The sequence below is a fragment of the Sapajus apella genome, unplaced genomic scaffold, assembly GCF_009761245.1.
Source record: "Sapajus apella isolate SASKATOON/1434 unplaced genomic scaffold, GSC_monkey_1.0 scaffold6, whole genome shotgun sequence".
Lineage (NCBI taxonomy): Eukaryota > Metazoa > Chordata > Mammalia > Primates > Cebidae > Sapajus > Sapajus apella.
This window is the reverse complement of record NW_022436946.1, coordinates 33793439-33814122: the sequence shown is the minus strand read 5'-3', so window position 1 is coordinate 33814122 and position 20684 is coordinate 33793439. Positions and strand designations below refer to the sequence as shown.

Below are 20684 nucleotides of genomic sequence, written 5' to 3'. Positions count from 1 at the left end.
AAGCAGGAGCAAAAGTGACATGTGTATCTTTTTGGGCATCAAAAGAGGGATATAACCGCCAACAGGAGATCTGCTGGAGCTTTCATTTCTACTGCCACACCAACCAACAATGTCTAAGCTGGGGGTTTCTCCATTAGCCTGGGACTCTGAGAAAGGTGACATGGAGCAGATGACCTGCAGTAAATGGGGTCAATATCATATCCCCTGGATTCTCAGACTTACTTTCCTTATCATACAAATGCAAACTCTTAAGGTAGTCGACTGAGGAGACATTTCACTTGCTATGAGTACATTAAATTTAAGTTTTAGATCCATAATCAATTTGACTTCTGAAACAGCCAAATTTTAAAAGTCAAGGTAAAAATAATCAGTTTTATATAACTATCATAATACACAAATCCAGTGTGAATAAAAATAGAATACTTAGGGCAAAATATAATTTCAAGAAAATCCATTGCCTTAATATTTTAAAGAATCTAGAAATAATTTTTCTTAATTGTAAGTGGTTACATTTGAATCAGGGTGACTAATAGCATTATCACAAGTGGTAAAATTAAAAGAGTTCTTCTTTAATCCCTTTTGCTACACATATAAATTAGTCATGTGTAATATGCCTTCACATGTAATTGTATAACATAAATATTAAATAATGCAATATAATAAAAATATGCATGCTTTTAAAAGACAAAAATCTCACTGTGGTAGCTTTAAAGTATACAAATCTGGCTAATTGATTTTATTTCTTATTTTTTAAATCAATAATTAAATGAAGATTTTGAAAATTGATTAAAAGCTATAATATCTTTTTACTCTGAAATTTTGTGGACCATAAAAATTAAATGTAACTTGGTTAATACCAAACAGTATTCTTTTTCACACATAGTGTAAGTGAAGACTCTGTTCTAAAATATCAGAAAATCGTTAAAAAGCAATATTTAGTTTCTTTCAAATGGGGAAGTCTTAGGTGCTTTTAACTATTTTTTCCCAACATACAATTTTTTGGTTATTTGGTTATATGACTTGGATCCCCTGCATGGTAATAATTCTAACTGGACACTTGAGATGTGCTTGAGATACAGTACCCTTTGCTAGATGAGCTGACTATTCTCTATGAAAATGAAAAAGATGTTAGGTTGATGTCTCTTGCTTCAAATGAGTAATAGATAAATTAACTACCCAGGCAAGAAAAGTAAATGAAAATAATTGGGTATCTCTTTTCTTGTAATTTCAACTTATAACATCTCTATAGATAGTGTCATCTGAATGCAGATTGAAGCTAAACTTGTTAAAGGTTCTGAAGTTCAGAGTTTATATACAATTTTGTTCTCCAGTATATTTCTAAATTTCGTGAATAACTTAAGATGCCTACTAACATCACTTTCCTAACAAAAGCAGAGAAAAACCTAAAAGAGTTTAATGAGGCAATGTAGGCAGTAAAGGGATAACACTGAAAATTAAGATGTAAATATAAAAGATTTTTAGATATTTTCCAGCATGTTTATTTGATCCTAGGACACTGAATGTTCACATAATGTTGAAGATTATAGACTGAATCTTCTATATAATAATTCCAGAAAAAACAAGAATCAAACATTGTCAGATCAGCCCACTGGCAATTCCAATACTTAGGTATACAAACCTCATTTACTTTTACTTTAAGACTGGTCTTTCTCTTGAATTAAATGATGATGTAATTTGAATAAGTCACCCAAATCATCACCATTCTATTTCACATGATATGTCTTTGTAAAGGATCAAAATGAGTCAACAATGACACAATGCCAGGAAGGTTATTTGGTCCAGAAATCATATGCTCAAGCAGACCATGAAGAAAAAGATTGTAGGTATGGCATATGCTTGACAAGCCATGGAATACCAGCTGGGCTCTGCTTCCTCCAGGAAGCTCTAGCTGGGTGGTGGTATGGCATCCTTCCAATGGCAACAGTTTCCTTTAGGCCACCACAGAGTCCAAAAATTTGGGCCCCTCCTGGTTCATTAGATCCACACAGTCATCAAGCAGACACATGTTGTGAGTAGAAGCTGAGGGTGGGCACAGCCTGATGTTACGCCACAGGCTAGCTCTTTGTTGTCTTTTAAATCTACCCATTGCCACAGCCAGTTTGCAGATTCCTGGTCACTCTGACTTGAACTTTGTTTTTGATGACAAAATATTTGGTTCCACAACTATTCAGAGTCCACCCTGTGTCTCTTTTGACGTTAGGTAACTTAAATCTATTTTCTTATTTCCTTCCTTACCCTCTTTAAAATAACAAGAAAAACTTAATGGAACATTGAATTTTCTCTATTGCAAATTCTTAGGGTTTCTGTCTGAAGAGATTTGAAATACAACATGAAATGATGTACTCACATCCCTCCCTACCACCTCCAAATAACTGAATTACATAAATAAAACATTATAGGAAGAGTGCTTTGCTACAATTTATGGGAAGCAAATTTAAAAAGAGCTGGCTCATTGTAGGAAAATTCAACTTATCTTTTCCCGATCCTTTTATTTAACACAGGGAGAGAAATTTATGGCAGTTTAAAAAAATCTATTACTGTTTCTCATAACTGAATCCATTATTTTTCTCCATGATCCATCAGGTAAAAACAAGAATAATAGATTGCTTTGACAGAACCTTGAACATAAATGTCCCCAAGAATCAAACACAGTAAGTTAAACGGGTTTCAGGTAGTATTAAAACAGGAAAAGATAACCTTCTTTTCATATTTCAAAATCAGATATTATTAAAAAATTTATTATTATTTGCTACTAAAAGGAAACAAACCATATAGCAGCTGAATTTGCACATTGAAATGGGAATATTTCTATTCACTTCTATATGTGCCCAAGAAAAATTAAACATGAAGAAATGATTCCAAAAACAGGAACTATTTTCTTTTCATTTTTGCTAACTGGTTTTTCATAATTTACTCCTTGATTTCATTTGGCTAGATGACTTTAAATAAATAAGTGAAGTTGTTATATACACAATCAACGAATTTAAAAGATTAGTTTTGCTCTTATCTTAGAAATAGTTTCTGTTCATAAAGGAATTAAGGGGTTATATAATCTTTAGCTTCACATGACCCATTTTATTCCAAGGTCGTCAAAGAAGTTTGGGTGTATATGCACACATCTGCCTGGAATAACACACACACACACACACACACACACACACACACGTATACATTTAGAGAGAGAGCAAAGACGGAGATGAGGTAATGATGATAGATGGGTGGATAGATAGATAATTCTAACAGTTAATTCATCTCAGGAAATTTTCTCCTTAATGAACACCTCTCCAGCGTCTCATATTCTCTACTTTTATTCAGATAAACCAACCTCCCAACTTATCTCCGAGGAAGGTCACCACATTCCCAGCTTCAGTGTTAGAACTTATTCTAATCCAATCAGCACATAGCATTCACATTAAGTCTATTATTGGTCCATGCCTGGGCACAGTTTGCCTGAACACAAAAATGAAAATAATTTTTAATCCAAGCTGGGGATGGAGATTTCCCATTTTCTCCTGCTAGATGAGAAGAGAATGAAGAACCTCAGTTTTGCCATTGATAGCCAGCTGTTACCCTGCGAAGGAGGGCAATGCTGATGCCAGAGGGAGGCTTGGAAAAGACGTGGGTCTTTGTTGACATCATTGAACTGCTAATGATAATGAGCCTGGAGCCCTCCCTACTTCCTATCTCCAGTTAAAAGAGTTTACAAATTTAGTTCTTATTTAATCTACTCTGAATTTGAGTTTCTGTGACTGTTCAGATAGGCACCTCTCCTTTAAAGAAAGATAAGAGAATATACAATATCCTCTTTTCTCATGGCGTGTTTCATTCCTATTGCTTTACCCTGGAAGATCTTTGAAGATATATTTGAGTTTGAAACTTCTTTGAAAAAGTCTACCTAGTCATCTAATGATAGAGAGAATTTAATACATCCCATTGCTTAAAAAAAGCAATACTTTTGCTACAAAGGTTAATGCAAATTTAAGGTGAGTAAAAACCCTCTTATCCTACCAGGCCAAAAGAAAAATTTCATAACCAAGTTCAGATATTATTCCTAGCCTCTAGTTCTGAAATAGAGTTTGTCCTATTTTGAAGTCCATTTAAAACTCTTGTCTGTATGCCAAAGGGTACTTCTTTTTCTTTATTAATTACTCAGAAGTCTAGGCCATAGCAATCCTACTGTTCTCTCATTTCTCAGACTTTGCCGACTATTAGATGTTTCTCACATTTCCATAGATAATAACTCATCAGCTTTACAACCTGATTCTCAACATTAAGAGATTAAAACTAATGTATATGACTCTCAGATGACACATACTGAGATATAGAAAAATTCCATCATTTCCTTCTGCAAAATGAAAAAGATTTTAATTCATTTTCTCAACAGCTGCATCTTTTTTTATGCATAGAAAAAAAAAACCGTGCAATTACTCCAAGTACAATCAAGTCATTTAACATGGCTTTACCATCATTGTAGTTACAGGATATTTTAAAAGAGAAAAAAAAAATCTCAAAGCACAGGTCCTGCTGTGCAGCAAAGCAATCAAATTCTTTCATAATAACAGCCTGATGGGATTCAGCAATCTGAGGAATAATGAATAACCACTCTAATCAGTAAACAGGAAAATGCTACAACAGTCACTGAGTAAAACCTGACTATCATCTGTTGATTCTCTTGATCGGCATTTCAAACAATAAATAGAAATGTAAGTATCTCTTAAAAAGAAAACTAACTTTGTTTAGCATGCTTAATTTTACCAGGCAGTGAGAAAATTATATATCATCTTGACTGTCCTACAGTGTTGCCCAGTCAATAAAATGCACAAATAATCTTTTATATAATACATGGCCAACTTTATCCCATCACTTCAATTTGTCAAGATAAACTGATTTTGCAGTTGGTTGATAATTTTGTGTGAATTATTTGAATTTGTTTTGCTACTTCATTATTTGATATTCTTCTCCAGTGTTCATCTTATAAAGTTATTTGCATCTGAATACGAAGATTCTGTTTCAAAATAGTCCTCAAGTTTCCAATGCAATGTCTCAAATGTAGGTCGTTCCTTAGGCTCTGCATTCCAGCACTCCAACATGATGTTGTAAAACTTCTGTGGACAGTTGGATGGTTGCGGAAGTCTGTAGTTTTGAGCCAGCACCTGAATTACCTGGGCACCTGTCATACCTAGAAAATACAGAATGGAACCAACAAAAAACGAGCTAAAGATCAGAGTCTTAAACTTATAGCCACTTATATTCTAGGTTACTAAGTAAGTCAATTTCCTTGACAAAGCTTTGAGGTCTGCCATCCCCTTCCTAGGTTAAACAGATTAAACTAAATCCTGCAGCAAGTGATGTCTGTAAGACTGCAATTCAATAGCAAAGGAGAGGGAAGCAATAAACCACCTCATTAATGCAAATTACCATCATCAAATTTTATCTATCAAGTTCCCGCAGATACATGGTATGGTCAGCCTCATAAGTCTGCCCTCTAAGTCTGGGCAAAGCAGTTAAAGTCACACCTAAGTAAGTGACCTGCAGCAGAAAGGCCCACTTCAGAATTAATTACTCACCACTATAAGGCATTTTGCCATAAGTAATGATTTCATAAAGAAGGATTCCAAATGACCACACATCGGACTTAATGCTGAATTTATTAGTACGAATGGCTTCGGGTGCAGTCCACTTCACCGGCAGTTTTATTTCGTGTTTGGATTCATAGATGTCTTCATTGTCTACCTGTTAATGCATTAAGGAATCAAGCCAAAGCAGGAGGGCGGGCAGGCGGGGAAAAAAAAAATAATAATTTTTTTAAAAAAGGAATCAAGCCAAGTTAAAGCAATTTTTTTTGTTACCCTCATTAATCTATAATCTGCTTCACATTAAAATTTAGAGAGAAAAGATTCAAAAATCAGCTTAGATCAGTTGACAATTACAGTAGCAAATTCTGAATCTGGCATACAAGACTGTTAAATATGTGGGAAGTCATTAGTAAAATATTATTTGAGAGCCTACTATGTGCCACAAATAGCACTGAAAGAAATATTCTACTACATTTGGATAATGAATACATGATGATTCTGGCTTCACATCTGGTCTTGAACAAAAAAAAAAAGGAAGCAAAGTCTATTGTCACTGACTTTGATAATTACTGTATAACGACTTGCTAATAATGAAAAGTAGGATCCAAGTGATTAAAATTAATCTATCAACTCACTGGGGTACTAATTAATTAACAAAAAGAAAAAAATGATGAATTCATAAAGATTAAAAAGGAATCATTATTTGTTGCTTCATGCCCTTACACCCATATTTTTAGGGTACAATATGGAAATTTAAAACTAATTTAAGAGAAAAACACTTAATATAATGTCTCCTATATATTATCTTTCAGACTGAGATAAAAATGAAGGAATTTTAAAGCCAATGATTGCTGAAGAATTCTGACAGCATCGAAATTGGTCTGGCACACAGTGAGTAACAGTGGTTAGGATAACACTGTACAAAGTGTGTTGCTTTTGTAAAGGAAATAGAGGCAAACAGAGGTAACTGGTACTAACTGAAAAACAGATCATTAATTCAACTATGAACTTAATTACATACTTTCCAATCTGGTTGGTCATTGTTTTCTCTATTTTTTTCTTCTCCTTAGTAAAGAAATAGGAATGTGTAGGTAGTTTGTCTTTAAGATCTTGGACTATTGAACTGGTCTACGGACTACAGAACTTGGAGAAACATTGTTTTAAAGAATAACAGTGTGTCTATTGGTCTACTAACTGTTAGCCTTTGGGCCTATTACAAAAAGTAAATAAAACAAAATTAAATCCACCTTAAAAACTCTGGCAAGTCCAAAATCTGCTACTTTGTAGATATTATGTTCACCAACGAGGACATTTCTGGCAGCCAGATCTCTGTGAATGTAGTTCTGAGACTCCAGATAGGCCATTCCAGAGGCAACCTGTGCCGCTATGTCTACCTGTTGAGTCAGATGGATTTTTGACCCAGCATCATCTGAGCAATAGGAGAAAGGTAAGAGATTTACTTTAGAGAACATTTGAACTATTAAAATGAATTTTGAGAATTTCATATCAATGAGCTATCAGGGAGATTAAGTAGAATGGCACTGATCTGTTGAGCAAAATATATATATAAACACAACTTAATTTGCTGTGAAAGGTTAATAAGGAAACAATTTTTTCAGAGTCCAAACATATTCCAAGGCCCTCCCTTCCTTGAATGAGTATTACAAGTAACAAGTTATCATATGATCCAAACATGGCTACAATTATCTGAGAGTCTGGCTGTTTTTCCTTTTTTCTTTTTTAAAAAATTTATTTATCTTTTAAGTTCAGGGATACATTTCAAGTTTTGTTATATAGGTAAACTTGTGTCATGGGGGTTTATTGCACAGATTATTTCGTCATCCAGGTATAAAGTCTAGTACCCATTAGTTATTTTTCCTGATCCTCTCCCACCTCCCCACTTTCATCCTCTCATAAGACCAAGTATATGCTGCTCCCCCTTATGTTGGTGAACACAGTTCCCACTTATAAGTGAGAACCTAGGGGATTTGGTTTTCTGTTCCTGCATTAGTTTGCAAAGGATAATGACCTCCCCCTGCATCCATGTTGCTGCAAAGGACGTGATCTCATTTTTTATGGCTGCGTACTATTCCATGGTGTATCCATACTACATTTTCTTTATCCAGTCTACCATTGATGGGCATTTAGGTTAATTCCATGTCTTTATATTGTCTTTGCTGCAATTAACATAATGTGCATGTGTCTTTATGATAAAACAATTTATATTCCTTTGGGCCTATATCCAGTAACGGGATTCCTAGGTCAAATAGTAGTTCTGCTTTTAGATATTTAAGGAATCACTGCACTGTCTTCCACAATGGTTGAACTAATGTATACTCCTACCAAGAGTATATAATCATTCCTTTCTCTCCACAGCCTTGCCAGCATCTGCTATTTTTTGAGTTTTTAATAAAGGCCATTCTGGGTGGTGTGAGATAGTATCTCATTGCGGTTTTGATTTGCATTTGTCTAATAATCAGTGCTGCTGAGCTTTTTTTCACATGATTCCAACACCACATGTCACTGACTTATTTCTTCATGGAAATTTTATTTAACTCATACTGAATGTCTTTCAAGTATTGCATACTTTGTTTTAGTCATTGACCCTATAAAACAATATTAACTTTTATGACTGAGCCAATTAAAATTTCTCATTCTTCCATCATATTGTTTTTAAAAACTAGCTCACTAACACAAATGAAGGATTATCCATAGTTATTAAGTATATATATTACATTTGTACCACCAAGCCTGATACATTATTTTATTTCTCTGCCTTAGCCTGTTATTCTTAGAATACGTTGCTCATCTCTCTGGGAATAAGTATACCTTCAATAGGCAAACTTTCTCCTAATGCTCATTCTTTATAACTAAGTATAAAAAAATTTATATAGTACAATCAGTTAGATTATTAGTAGAGGGAGGTCAGTACTATTTTGTGGTGATGGCTCTGTATTTGTATTTGAGTTACCTATTTTATATTTGTACGTAAAATAATACTGACTCCTTCTACTTTGAAATGGGGTAAGTCATCTGCGGGTAGGATTTAGCTGCCATACTGTTGACAAATGTTTTCATATGCCTGGAGAATTAAAAGAATTTCACATCAACTTAAACTAATATTATTTTTACATAACACTGTCTGAATAAGCTGAATAGTACATAAAGTCCATTAGACTCATGTCAAAAGCTTAGACACAAGTCCTGACTTGAAAGGCAGCTATATGGAGCACAGGGATCAGGAGACCTAGCTTGAAGTTAGAGGGCCACACTTTAAATCAAGGCTATGCCTGATATTTCTTTGTGACCTTAGGCAAGCAGCTCAACATTCCTATGACTTAGTTTCCTCATCTGTACAGCAATAATAGTAACTACTTTATGGTATTTGTTGTTAAAATGAGAATTAAAATGCAACAAAACCTGGAACTTTCTAAGCTAGAGATACATATGAATTGCCTATGTGGAAATGACTGAAGGAAGGCAAGCTATGGGTCTGAAACTCAGGGAAGAATATGCAGCAAGAGCTATAGATTTAACAGTCATAAGTTATAAATGGGTGATAAAACAGTAAAAGTGGGTGAGATTGCTAGGAAGTGACAGTGAAACACCAATATTGAGGGTGGGCAGAGGAAGAACCTACAAGAAAATCGTGAAGAATCAGCCAGAAGAATAAGAGAAGAAAACCACTAGAGAAACTTGTAACAAATCAAAGGTTTTGATAAAGAGAAAATGCCATTACAGTCAAATTCTACAAGTAAGTCCATGAAGAAAAGGACTAAGACATTTGTCAAATATAATAACAGAGTCTCTGGTGATCTTGGAGATAGGAAGACGAATTTGACTGGAGATCAGGTATAAGGATTTGGGGGCTAAATGGGAGACGAGGACATGGAGACAGAATGAGGAGGTGGCAAATTCCAAAACCCTAATCAAGAGAGAAGACGAGAAGGTTCTGGTAGAGATAAACATAATGCAATAAGAAAGCAATTATCATAAAATTTGGGACAGTGAGAGGGGTTTTAATTGATAAACTATTCAGGGGGTTTCTGGGGTGCTGGCCGCATTCTAATGCTTGCTTGGGTCAGTGACTGAATGGTTGCTTATTTGTTTGCTTTATAATTACATGTTAAATTATAGTGTATGATTATGTGTTTTCTACATATATACTACTTTTTAATAAAAATGAAATAAACAGGGTCAAATGAATTTTTCAGGGGAAAGACTTAAGCAATGTGTATGCGTGTGTGTGTTTGTACATATATTTATTTTTTTAAGGCAAATAGCATATCTCAGTAAGATGTGAGGTGAAACTAACTGCTTACCAATTCTTTTGTCCTTTCTTTTTTCCCTGGGCACACACAGAAAACTACATTTCCCATCTTCCCTTTTAGTTAAGTTGAGCCCTGTCACTAGTTCTGGGCAATGCACTATGTGCAGAAATGATGTACATCACTTATAAGCCTGGCTGTTAAAATCTCCCACATCTTTATGGCTAGAGGGATGCATTTCAAAATGGTAGAGTCACATGAGTCTAAATCCCTGTGTTACCCTTTAGAGAAAGCCACCTAGCAGAGCAGTCTGGCCCATATCAAAAAAAATGTCTATTGTTATTAAGTCATAGAGAGTTTTGAATTCTATGTTATAGCAGCTGATATTATTCACTCTAAAACAAGACGTGAGCATGAATATAAATTATGACTTAGTATGCAGCAAAATGGCAAAACATTGCTGCAATGATGACCAAAATAGCTAGGCCTTTTGATATCAAATTCACTCTATGAGAAAAGAAGTGTATGGAAATTAAGACAAGCTGGTTACTAACAGTAAGTTACATGGTATCTTCTAAATTGATTCCCAGTTATTTGTACCTCCTTATATTCAAGCCCTTGTGATAGCCTCTTCTATTGAGTGTGGCCTGGACCTAGTCACTCATTCAACAACAGAATATGGCAGAAATAGTGGGGTATCACTTCAAAGATTATAGTATAAGAGACTGTGACTTTGCCTTACAGATAATCTCCACCCTGTTGTCCTCTCGCTTGCTCACTCTAATAAAGCAAGATGCTATGTTGCAAGCTGCCCAATGGAAAGGTCCCTGTAGCAAGAAGCAAAGGGCATCTTGCAATCAACAACCAGAAAGGAACTGATTTCCTCAGTCCAACAGCCCATGAGGAAACGACACCTGCCAAGAGTTGCATCACTGAGTTTGGAACTGGATTCACCGCCATTAGAGCCTTCTGATGACTGGGTACTTGCCAACACTCCACTGCAGCCTTCTAAGAGGCCCTGAATTAGGAGACCCAGCTAAGCTACATTTAGATTCTAACCACAGAAGCTCTGAATTAATAAACATTTGTTGCTTTAAGCCACTAAGTTTTGTGGCAATATTTTGTGCAGCAATAGACAACTAATACAGATTGATGTTACAGAGATAACATCAGTGCTATGAATATAGTTAAAAGCATGAACTATGAAGCCAAACTTCCGCCTTGGATGAGTTACTTAATCTCTCCATACCTGTTTCTTCAACTGTGAAGTGGGACTCTTTTTGTATATTATTAGTGTATAGGTATGTTTGTGATTTTTACATATTGATTTTGTATTCTGAGACTTTGCTAAAGTTGCTTATCAGCTTAAGAAGTTTTTGGGCTGAGATGACGGAGTTTCCTAAATATACATTCATGTTATCTACAAAGAGAGATAATTTGACTTCCTCTCTTCCTATTTGAATACAGTTTATTTGTTTCTCTTGCTTTAATGCCCTGGGTAGAACTTCCAATTCTAGGTTGAATAGGAGTGGTGAGGGAGGCATCCTTGTCTTGTGCCAGTTTCCAATGGGAATGTTTCCAGCTTTTGCCCATTCAGTATGATATTGGCTGTGGGTTTGTCATAAACAACTCTTATTACCTTGAGATAGGTTCCATCAATACTTAGTTGATTGAGTGTTAAAGACCTCTGCAAGGAGAACTACAAACCACTGCTTAAGGAAATAAAATAGGACACGAACAATTGGAAAAACATTCCATGCTCATGGATAGGAAGATTCAATATCATGAAAATGGCCATACTGCCCAAAGTAATTTATAGATTCAATGCTATCCCCATCAAGCTACCATTGACTTTCTACACAGAATTAGAAAAAAACTACTTTAAATTTCACATGGAACAAAAAAATAGCCCATATAGCCAAGATAATCTTAAGCAAAAAGAACAAAGCTGGAGGTATCACACTACCCAATTTCAAACTATACTACAAGGCCACAGTAACCAAACAGCATGGTACTGGTATCAAAATGAATATATAGAAAAATGGAACAGAGCAGAGGCCTCAGAAATAACACCACACATCTACAACCATCTGCTTTGAGAAACCTGATAAAAACAAGCAATGGGGAAAGGGTTCCCTATGTAACAAATGGTATTGGGAAAATTAGCTAGCCGTATGCAGAAAACTGAAACTGGACCTCTTCCTTACACCTTATACAAAAATTAACTCAAGATGGATTAAAGACTTAAATGTAAGACATAAAACCATAAAAACCCTAGAAGAAAACCTATGCAATACCATCAGGACATAGGCATGGGCAAAGATTTCATGACTAAAAACACCAAAAGCAATGGCAACAAATGCCAAAATTGACAAATGGGAACTAACTGCACTAAAGAGCTTCTACACAGCAAAAGAAACTATCATCAGAGTGAATATGCAACCTACAGAATGTGAGAAAAATTTTATAATCTATCCATCTGACAAAGGGTTAATATCCAGAATCTACAAGAAACTTATACAAATTTACATACACAAAAAAAAAAACCTCATCAAAAAGTGGGCAAAAGATATGAACAGACACTTTTCAAAAGAAGACATTTCTGTAGCCAACAAACATATGAAAAAAAGCTCGTCATCACTGGTCATTAGAGAAATACAAATCAAAACCACAATGAGATACCATCTCACGCCATTTAGAAGGGCAATCATTAAAAAGTCAGGAAACAACAGGTGCTGAGAAATAGGAACAGAATTTACACTGTTTTGGGGAGTGTAAATTAGTTCAACCATTGTGGAAGCATGGTGTGGCGATTCCTCAAGGATCTAGAACTAGAAATACCATTTGATCCAGCAATCCCATTACTGGGTATATACCCAAAGGATTATAAATCATTCTACTATAAAGAAACATTAACATGCATATTGACTGCAACACTATTGAGGATAGCAAAGATTTGGAACTAACCCAAATGCCCATCAATGTTAGACCGGATAAAGAAAAAGTGGCAAATATACACCATGGAATACTATGCAGCCATAAAAAAGGATCAGTTCATGTCCTTTGTATAGACATGGATGAAGCTAGAAACCATCATTCTCAGCAAACTAACACAGGAACAGAAAAGCAGACACTGCATGTTCTTACTCATAAGCGGGAGTTGAACAATAAGAACACATGGGCACAGAGAGGGGAACATCACACACTAGGGCCTGTTGGGTGGTGGGAGACAAGAGGAGGGATAGCATTAGGAGAAATATCTAATGTAGATGATGGGTTGATGGGAGCAGCAAACCACCATGGCACATGTATACCTATGTAACAACCCTGCACATTCCATACATGTATCCCAGAACTTAAAGTATAATTTTTTTAAAAATTGGAAAAAAAAGAAAACTGAATGAAAATATTTATAAAAGACTTAGAAATTGCCTGTCACAGAGTAAGTGCTGAAGTGTTTTTTAAAGAGAAAAGGTATACATATGATCCTCTCCTATCACGATCTCATATAGTTCATTTTCAGTCTATCTAATTTAATACTCTGACCAACTATATGAAGTAAATATTGCAATTATTCTCCCCCATTTCATGGGAATTTCTATTACTCAAAGGAATAGGTGGCAAGTTGCCTAATACATATTAGATGTCCTATAACCATTTACTGGGGAAAAAACAAGCCAAACTAAATGTTTTTAAGATGGAAATGTGTATCCTCTTTAAATTGTAATAAGATGTATCTGTCATTAATTACCATCAATACTAAAGTTTTTTGACAGGTGTCTCTCATTTTGGATAAATTTATTACAAAAATTATCCAGCCAAGCTTAGAGACTACAAAAATGGTTACATAAAAAAATATGTATGTTATTTCAACTATCACTTATAACATCTAATCCTATTACAGTGGATAGAAAAAGGTTTGCATTGACAGACATAATGCTGGAGAAAATTGCATAATATGTATTTCCTACTCTGAAGCGTGCAGTAGCCTCGTACTGTCTAAGTAAACCTCAATGCATACTTTTAATACAACCAGCAATGTCAGAACTGATGTGAAGGTTCACAAACCTATGACCATTTACATTTGCAGCAAGAAAATATTTTCAATTACATTCTATTACTCAATAATCTTTCAGCTTAATAACATTCATCATGATGGGCTGCTTAAGAGTGGCACATTCATTTTAAGATCGCTTTCCTGAATGTGCACCCTCTTGATTGGGGAAGGGGCTGTCTGCAGTGAACACAACTTCATTACTCCTCCTGGCTGCTAAGCATCATCCTTACAAATGAAAGCACTGGTAAACTTGACCATAATGACCTAACCTTGAAGCTGATAGGGTCCATATTTAGCCCTGAGTATAACGCATTATCAAGCAACAAAAATCCTCAATGCCAAAGGAGTTGGCCAAGTACCATGTGGATCTTTTCAAGCTGATACCAAGAGTCTAAAAACAAGTTTGATTCCAAGTCCTAATCTTGTTAGGTTCAAGATGGTCCCAACTTAATCTATTGATTCAATACCTAATTAGTATACTCTATGTGCCAGACACTGTTCTAACTCTGAAACAAACAAACAAAAAATATCTGCCTGGGTGGAGTAATATTCAGAGGATACTAAAAATAAGTTACATAAGTAAGTGATACAGTATTATAAGATGCTTAACAGCCAAGAAGAGAAAATTAAAAGCAGGGGAAGAGGAATACTTGAACAGCAGTAGAAAGAGATTAAATTTTAAAATTCAGAGAGTGACTAGTGAAGCAATCACCAAGATGAAAACATCTAAGTAGAAATGTTCAGGAAATGAGAAATGAGCATGTGAATAAATGTCAGAACAACAACAACAAAAATTCAGGCAGAGGAAATAACGAGTGAGGCAAAAGCATGCCCAGAGGGTTGGAAAAAATAGCAAAGAGGGCTAGTGTAGCTGATACAGACTGAGCAAGAGGAAAGTTGTAGGAGATCAGGTCAGAGAGGGAATAGAGAGCCAGGCCATGAAGGACTTCATAAGTTACACAGAAATAAGAACCAATGGGAGTCATTGCAGCATTTGAGCTGAGGAAAAGACATGCTCTGATTTACATTTTAACTGTAGCTCTCTAGCTGTTGTGTTGAGAAGAGACTGAAGGAGACAAGAACCAGAAGAGGAAGACCAGTCGGGAGCTACTGCAGAATTCAGGAGAGAGGCGAGGGCAGCCTGGATCAGGGTAGGAGCATTGAGGAGAGGTAAAATTCTCTATATATTTTGAAAGCCAGGCAATGGGATTTTGCTAGCAAGCTACAGATGGAACATGAAAAGTAGAGACGACACCAAAGTATTAGGCCTGAGTGTCGATAGGGTCAAAGAAGGAAAGACTGCAAGAGTAGCAGATTACTGGGGAGAATACAGGGAGATCAGTTTGGGGTATGTCACCTTGAGACGTCTAATAGACATATATAGTAGAAATTAGAGCTGTTCAGAAACAATTATTTTTTTCTCCTTTCAAGCACCTTGAAAGGACAATTGTATTTCCCTACCCTCTTTGACTTGATTTGTTCAAAAGGAAAGGAAACAGAATTACCTCTGTTGCTTCTGGTCAGAAGCTTTGTTGTCAAATACTGGCAAAGAAAATAAACATAGGATACTTCTCTCCCTTTTTTCCCAAATGTATTCCATGTCCTCAGATTCTGTGCCATAGAAAATATTGGTCCGAATTCTGTGCCACAGAAAAGATTGTTCTGTGCATGTACCCCAGAATCTAAAGTGCAATTAAAATATATATATATTTATATATATAATATATAGTTATATATATATATGATATTTTGTTATATATATTTAAATATATAACATCTAATATTTAAATATATATTTAAATATATAACATATAATATTTATATATATTATATATAAATATATACATTTTAATTGCACTTTTTAAAATTGCACATATATATATATGTTTTTATATATACATATATTTTATATATATATATGTATTTTGTAGAGACAGGGTCTTGCTACATTACCCAGGCTGGTCTCAAACTCCTGGTCTCAAGCAATCCTGATCTCAAGTGGTCTCCCAAAGTGCTGGGTTACAGGCATGAGCCGTCATAGCTGGCCTGTTCTTGGTTCTTTGTGCCCTAATCCCCTACTTAATTTAAGATGGATGCATCTGAGTAGCCAAGCCCAGGTCACAGGCATAGGCTTTAGCTGTAAGGGAGCTTGGAAAGTGAGTAGATGGCCTTTCACCAATTACAGAATATTAATATTTTTCTGCTCTTTTGCTGTTCTAAGGGGACTTTTTGAAATAGGACCTAATGAAGGGAAAAGAGAAACATTGACAAAGTCTGATTAGGTACTATTAGATTTCAGTCAAGTAGGCTTTTGTAAGGCTATAAGAATTTAATCATATTTATACCAACCTTTAAAATAAAAATTGTTAACACATTTTTTAAAAAGAAAATATTGGTCCATAACTGATAATGTTCAATTAGTTAGTGTAGGAAATAAAGTATCACACAAAACATCCATTCTTTAATTTCCCACATTACATTCAAGTACTCTATCTGTTGTGAATAATTTTCTCTTCCACTGCACAAATACTTTCCTACCTTTGAGTATACAATATTTAACCTATTAAATAGTAGGTGAACCATTCAATGTTAAGACATTCATTCTCACAGACACACACATAGTAAATATCCTTTGGGTTTCAGAAGGCTTGCTAAATTGACATTTATAGGACTAGCTGAACTAAATTCCTCTTTTTTCCTTTCCTTTTATTAAGTCCTTAGCTTACTTTGGAGATATTCTTGCAGACTTCCATGTCTCATCAACTCTGTGATAATATAAATTGGATCTTCTAAAGTGCAAACAGCGTAAAGCTGGATAAGCTTTGGATGTCTTAGGTTCTTCATTATCTGTGCCTCCCTCAGGAAGTCATTTGGATCCATTGAACCTGAAACAAGAAGAAGGGGAAATCACTTTATGTTTCTGAGGCATTCCTATCCTCACAGCAGCCTAGTGGGAATCATCAAGATTGCCTCCTCCTTCTCAGTAGAGTAAGAGCAGCAGTATCACAAATCTTCAGAGTTATCAAGAAGAGAATCAGTTCAGCCAGTGCAACCTAATAACTGGAAGTGTTGGTGCATCAGGAGAATATGGTTTATATGTTATGACCTGTAGGTGAAGAGAGGTTGATTCAGGTCTATATGAAAAATGAAGGAAAAAGGAGAGACTGACAATCTAATTGATAAAACAAGCCATCTTAACACAAAAGGAAAACATTCTATTAACACGAGCACTGGAGGGCACTGAATATTTAAGTACTGCAGCCAGAGCTTTTTGTATCCAGAGAAGACTGATAGCTGCCCTGTCCTTAGTGCCCACTGTGGGAACAGCTGGAAAAAAATCCTAAAACAGCGAGAGTCTGCCATATTTTTGTCTTTAATTCTGTAGGAACATAGCATGTAGGCCAAGTGGAAAACATCCATGACCATCCCCAAAAGTTAATGGAGTTTTTTTCACCTGTTTTACATGCTGAACTTGAAACTGATATTTAATATTTTATCCTGTACTATCTGCTTCCACAATAAGAGCCTTAATAGTGTGGCCAAATGGAGGAGAGACAGTATTAAGCCCTATTTAGAAGGGTCTTCTACAATTAAATTGTATTTTAATGGCTCCACTCTGACTCGCTATGCAAGGTGTCAAGTAGCTACCATCAAATAAAATCTAAAAGGAGAAAAGTTATCTGGAGTTTACATTTCATCAGTAACTTTAAAATCTTTTCTTTTAGAATATGATGTTTCAGAGCACTGCTGTAATTAAAGGAATACTGTTATTTTACATCTTAGTATTCACTATGAATAATGCACATTTGGTTTCCATTGATGCTCAAAGAGGCTACTATTTCCTCATCCTCTCCATATTGAAGACTTTACAACTGATATATAAACCCAGCCATGGATAAGCTTTGACATTCTAAGTTGATGCTGTGACTTGTTTATTAATGTGAAGTTAAGATGAGTTAGTTACATGTGACCTGCACATCATTTCACATAAAACATTTAAGCAGTCTACCTTTTGAGAATCCAGAAGTTCAGAACTGGACTGATCAGACTGCATTCTAGACAAATCTCAGCTCTGCCACTAGCTTCCTGTGTGATCTTGAGCAAGTTGTATCAAACCACACTAAACTTCAGTTTCTTCATCTATAAAATGTGGCTAATATTTTTACTGACACCGTAAGATCATTACCAAGATAATATCAATGCCTGGCATGTATGTATTCGATGACTTTTGACCATTACTTATGTTATCATTGGTACGCATAGTTTTGGAAAAACCAAACAGACCAGCTGTAAGTATATTTCATAGGCTAAGGACAAAAAGGGGCAAGGACTTAAAGAGAGATAATAGGAGAAAATGGCCGATTTCTCTTTCAATTACATGTTTCTGAGCTCCATCGATTTCATCTCTAACATTGGTTTACTCCACACAACCAAATAGGATGAAAATTTGGAATCACAGTTGCAAAATGGAGCTGGGAATATGGGACGCCTAAACCATAATAAAGGACTTTGTTCTTGATTATTTCACCTAGTTTGGCCTATGATCAAATATCAATATGGTGGGGACCCCCACCACTACCACCCAAAAAAAAAGAAGCTTCCGGTGATAGCAGCAATAATGATCACCATACAAAAAATTAAGCTGGGTGCGGTGGCTCGTGCCTGTGATCCCAGCACTTTGGGAGGTCAAGGCAGGGGGAATCACCTGAGGTCAGGGGTTAGAGACCAGCCTGGCCAACATAGCAAAACCTCGTCTCTACTAAAAACATAAAAATTTGCCGGGCATGGTGGTGGATGCCTGTAATCCCAGCTACTTGGGAGGCTGAGGCAAGAGAATCACTTGAACCTGGGAGGTGAAGGTTGCAGTGAGCTGAGAGTGTGCCATTGCACTTCAGCCCAAGAAACAACAAGTCTCCACCTCAAAAAAAAAAAAAAGAAAGATAAAATTATATACACAATATATTTTTATGTTAATGAAATTTCTATGTGTGTGGCCATCAGACTCATGCAATGCAGGACAGTCAAACTCATTCCCAAATCAGACTATGCACAAGAACTGAAATCACAGTAGGTCAGAAGCCTCTGCAGGTGAAGTCTGTTTCAGAGCACTCCTTCATGGCCATACTGCTTATGGCTGACCAGCTGCAGAGTAAAGGAAACCCAACCTCAACTCAGCTAGTAATGTAACATTAAATATTAATTTTTGCCTGTCAAAGCTACTGTGGAAGTTCATTTCGAGCTCATCTTTATTGCACAGCAGCCTGCTCAGCAATAAATAGCTGCTAAGATTGATTAATGGCCTCAGTGAAGTGAAGACATTTAACCAATCACTAAACTGTTTGTGGCTATTACACTGTAAATCAATAATAATTATTCCTGTTGGAGTGAAAACTATCATGGGTTTTTTAAATATGAGAACTCTGACTTTTTTTGTTATCTTTTGACTTCCCAAAGGGCTCCCTTAGAGAACAGTGTTAGGGAGGCTAGCTAGCTGCCTCTTCTTAGAAAAGAATTATTAGATTGGACAACAAAGTTTAGCCACAATTATTAACAAGATTGGGATTTAAAAGTATATACACCCAGTGATTGTGAAAATCTAAGGTGCTAGAACAGAATGTCCTCACCTGGAATACTAATATAGCATCTGGCCACTTAAACATACCTCTCTCTTATTTCAACTGGCAGATGAAAATGCTGAAACTGAACTCCTGCACTAGCAAATTTGTACTTCAGTGGACACATCTGTCAGGAGTCCCATGGAGACTAACAATTATTAAGAACTTGCTGCATATACTTTATGTACATTGACTCCATTTGTCCTCATAAAACCCTAGAAAGTAGGAACTATTATAATTACCACTTCCAGATAAGAAGATTCAAAAAGGTTAAGAAATTGTCCAAAGTCACAGGGGGCAGAGCCAGGTTGAAACACAGGTTTATCTTATATCAAATTTGACACTATTAACTTGTTAAACCAGAGGAGCCCAACGTTTTCAGTTCATGGAACCCTTAGTGTCTCCATCACTTTTTTCATGATGTCCCCAAGTGAAGATAAAAACCTGACAGTTCTTTTGATTACTGGGTTAAATTCAAACAAGTCAAGAAGTATTTATCCTAACAATTTAACAGCCGTTTGAAAAAGTAACTCAGGTAAATTGAAAGGAAAAGATAGCTTTTCATTTAATTCTTAACCACAAGTGCTTCTAAAATGATATATGCACCCCTGAGGCACTGCACAACTTCTCCAATCTTAGAATCAGATTAAGCACGCTACCCCCATGTTCTGGTGCCTATTGATTTTTGAGTGGATTTTGCATTTGACCATAACAACTATCAAAAACCCAGCTTCACAAAGATATGATCAACCAAAGGAATGTTGATCTAAGGTTGAAACCATGAACTGCTTCAAGGTAGCAGCTTGTACAGTATTCAGAATGTTGACTTCAAAACTCTTAAATATTCCACAGCACTCCTGTGAATTTACCATGGTGGCCACATTAGCCTTGGCACACAGTATGGGAACCATCATGTTAGTCTATGCTGCTGGCCAACAAATCCGAAGTACGCAAGTTCTGCCACCAGGAGGCTTTCCAAACCTCTAAGAATTCTGGGTTAGGTAAATAATGCAGGTCCCCCAGAAAACTACAATCTAACCTATGTTTATTATTTTTACCTCTGTTATTAAAGGTGCATATAAGGCTACTACAGTAATGTTGCACTTTTATAGACTGTCACTTCCATGAGGTGTGATACAATAATAAT

The 20684-nt window shown here is 35.8% G+C and overlaps 1 protein-coding gene across 2 annotated transcripts in view; it reads right to left on the bottom strand.

The window, feature by feature from the left end:
* Positions 1 to 463: 463 nt before the first annotated feature.
* Positions 464 to 20684, bottom strand: part of FRK (fyn related Src family tyrosine kinase) — a 162805-nt gene continuing 142584 nt past the window's right edge. For both annotated transcript variants that reach the window (XM_032274389.1, XM_032274388.1), the window contains exons 5-8: positions 16649 to 16807; positions 6845 to 7026; positions 5589 to 5754; positions 464 to 5200 (exon numbers count right to left, since the gene is read on the bottom strand). In XM_032274389.1, coding sequence (XP_032130280.1) covers positions 4989 to 5200; positions 5589 to 5754; positions 6845 to 7026; positions 16649 to 16807 — 719 coding nt within the window. In that variant the 3' untranslated portion in view covers positions 464 to 4988. The remainder of the gene's footprint in view (positions 5201 to 5588; positions 5755 to 6844; positions 7027 to 16648; positions 16808 to 20684) is intronic.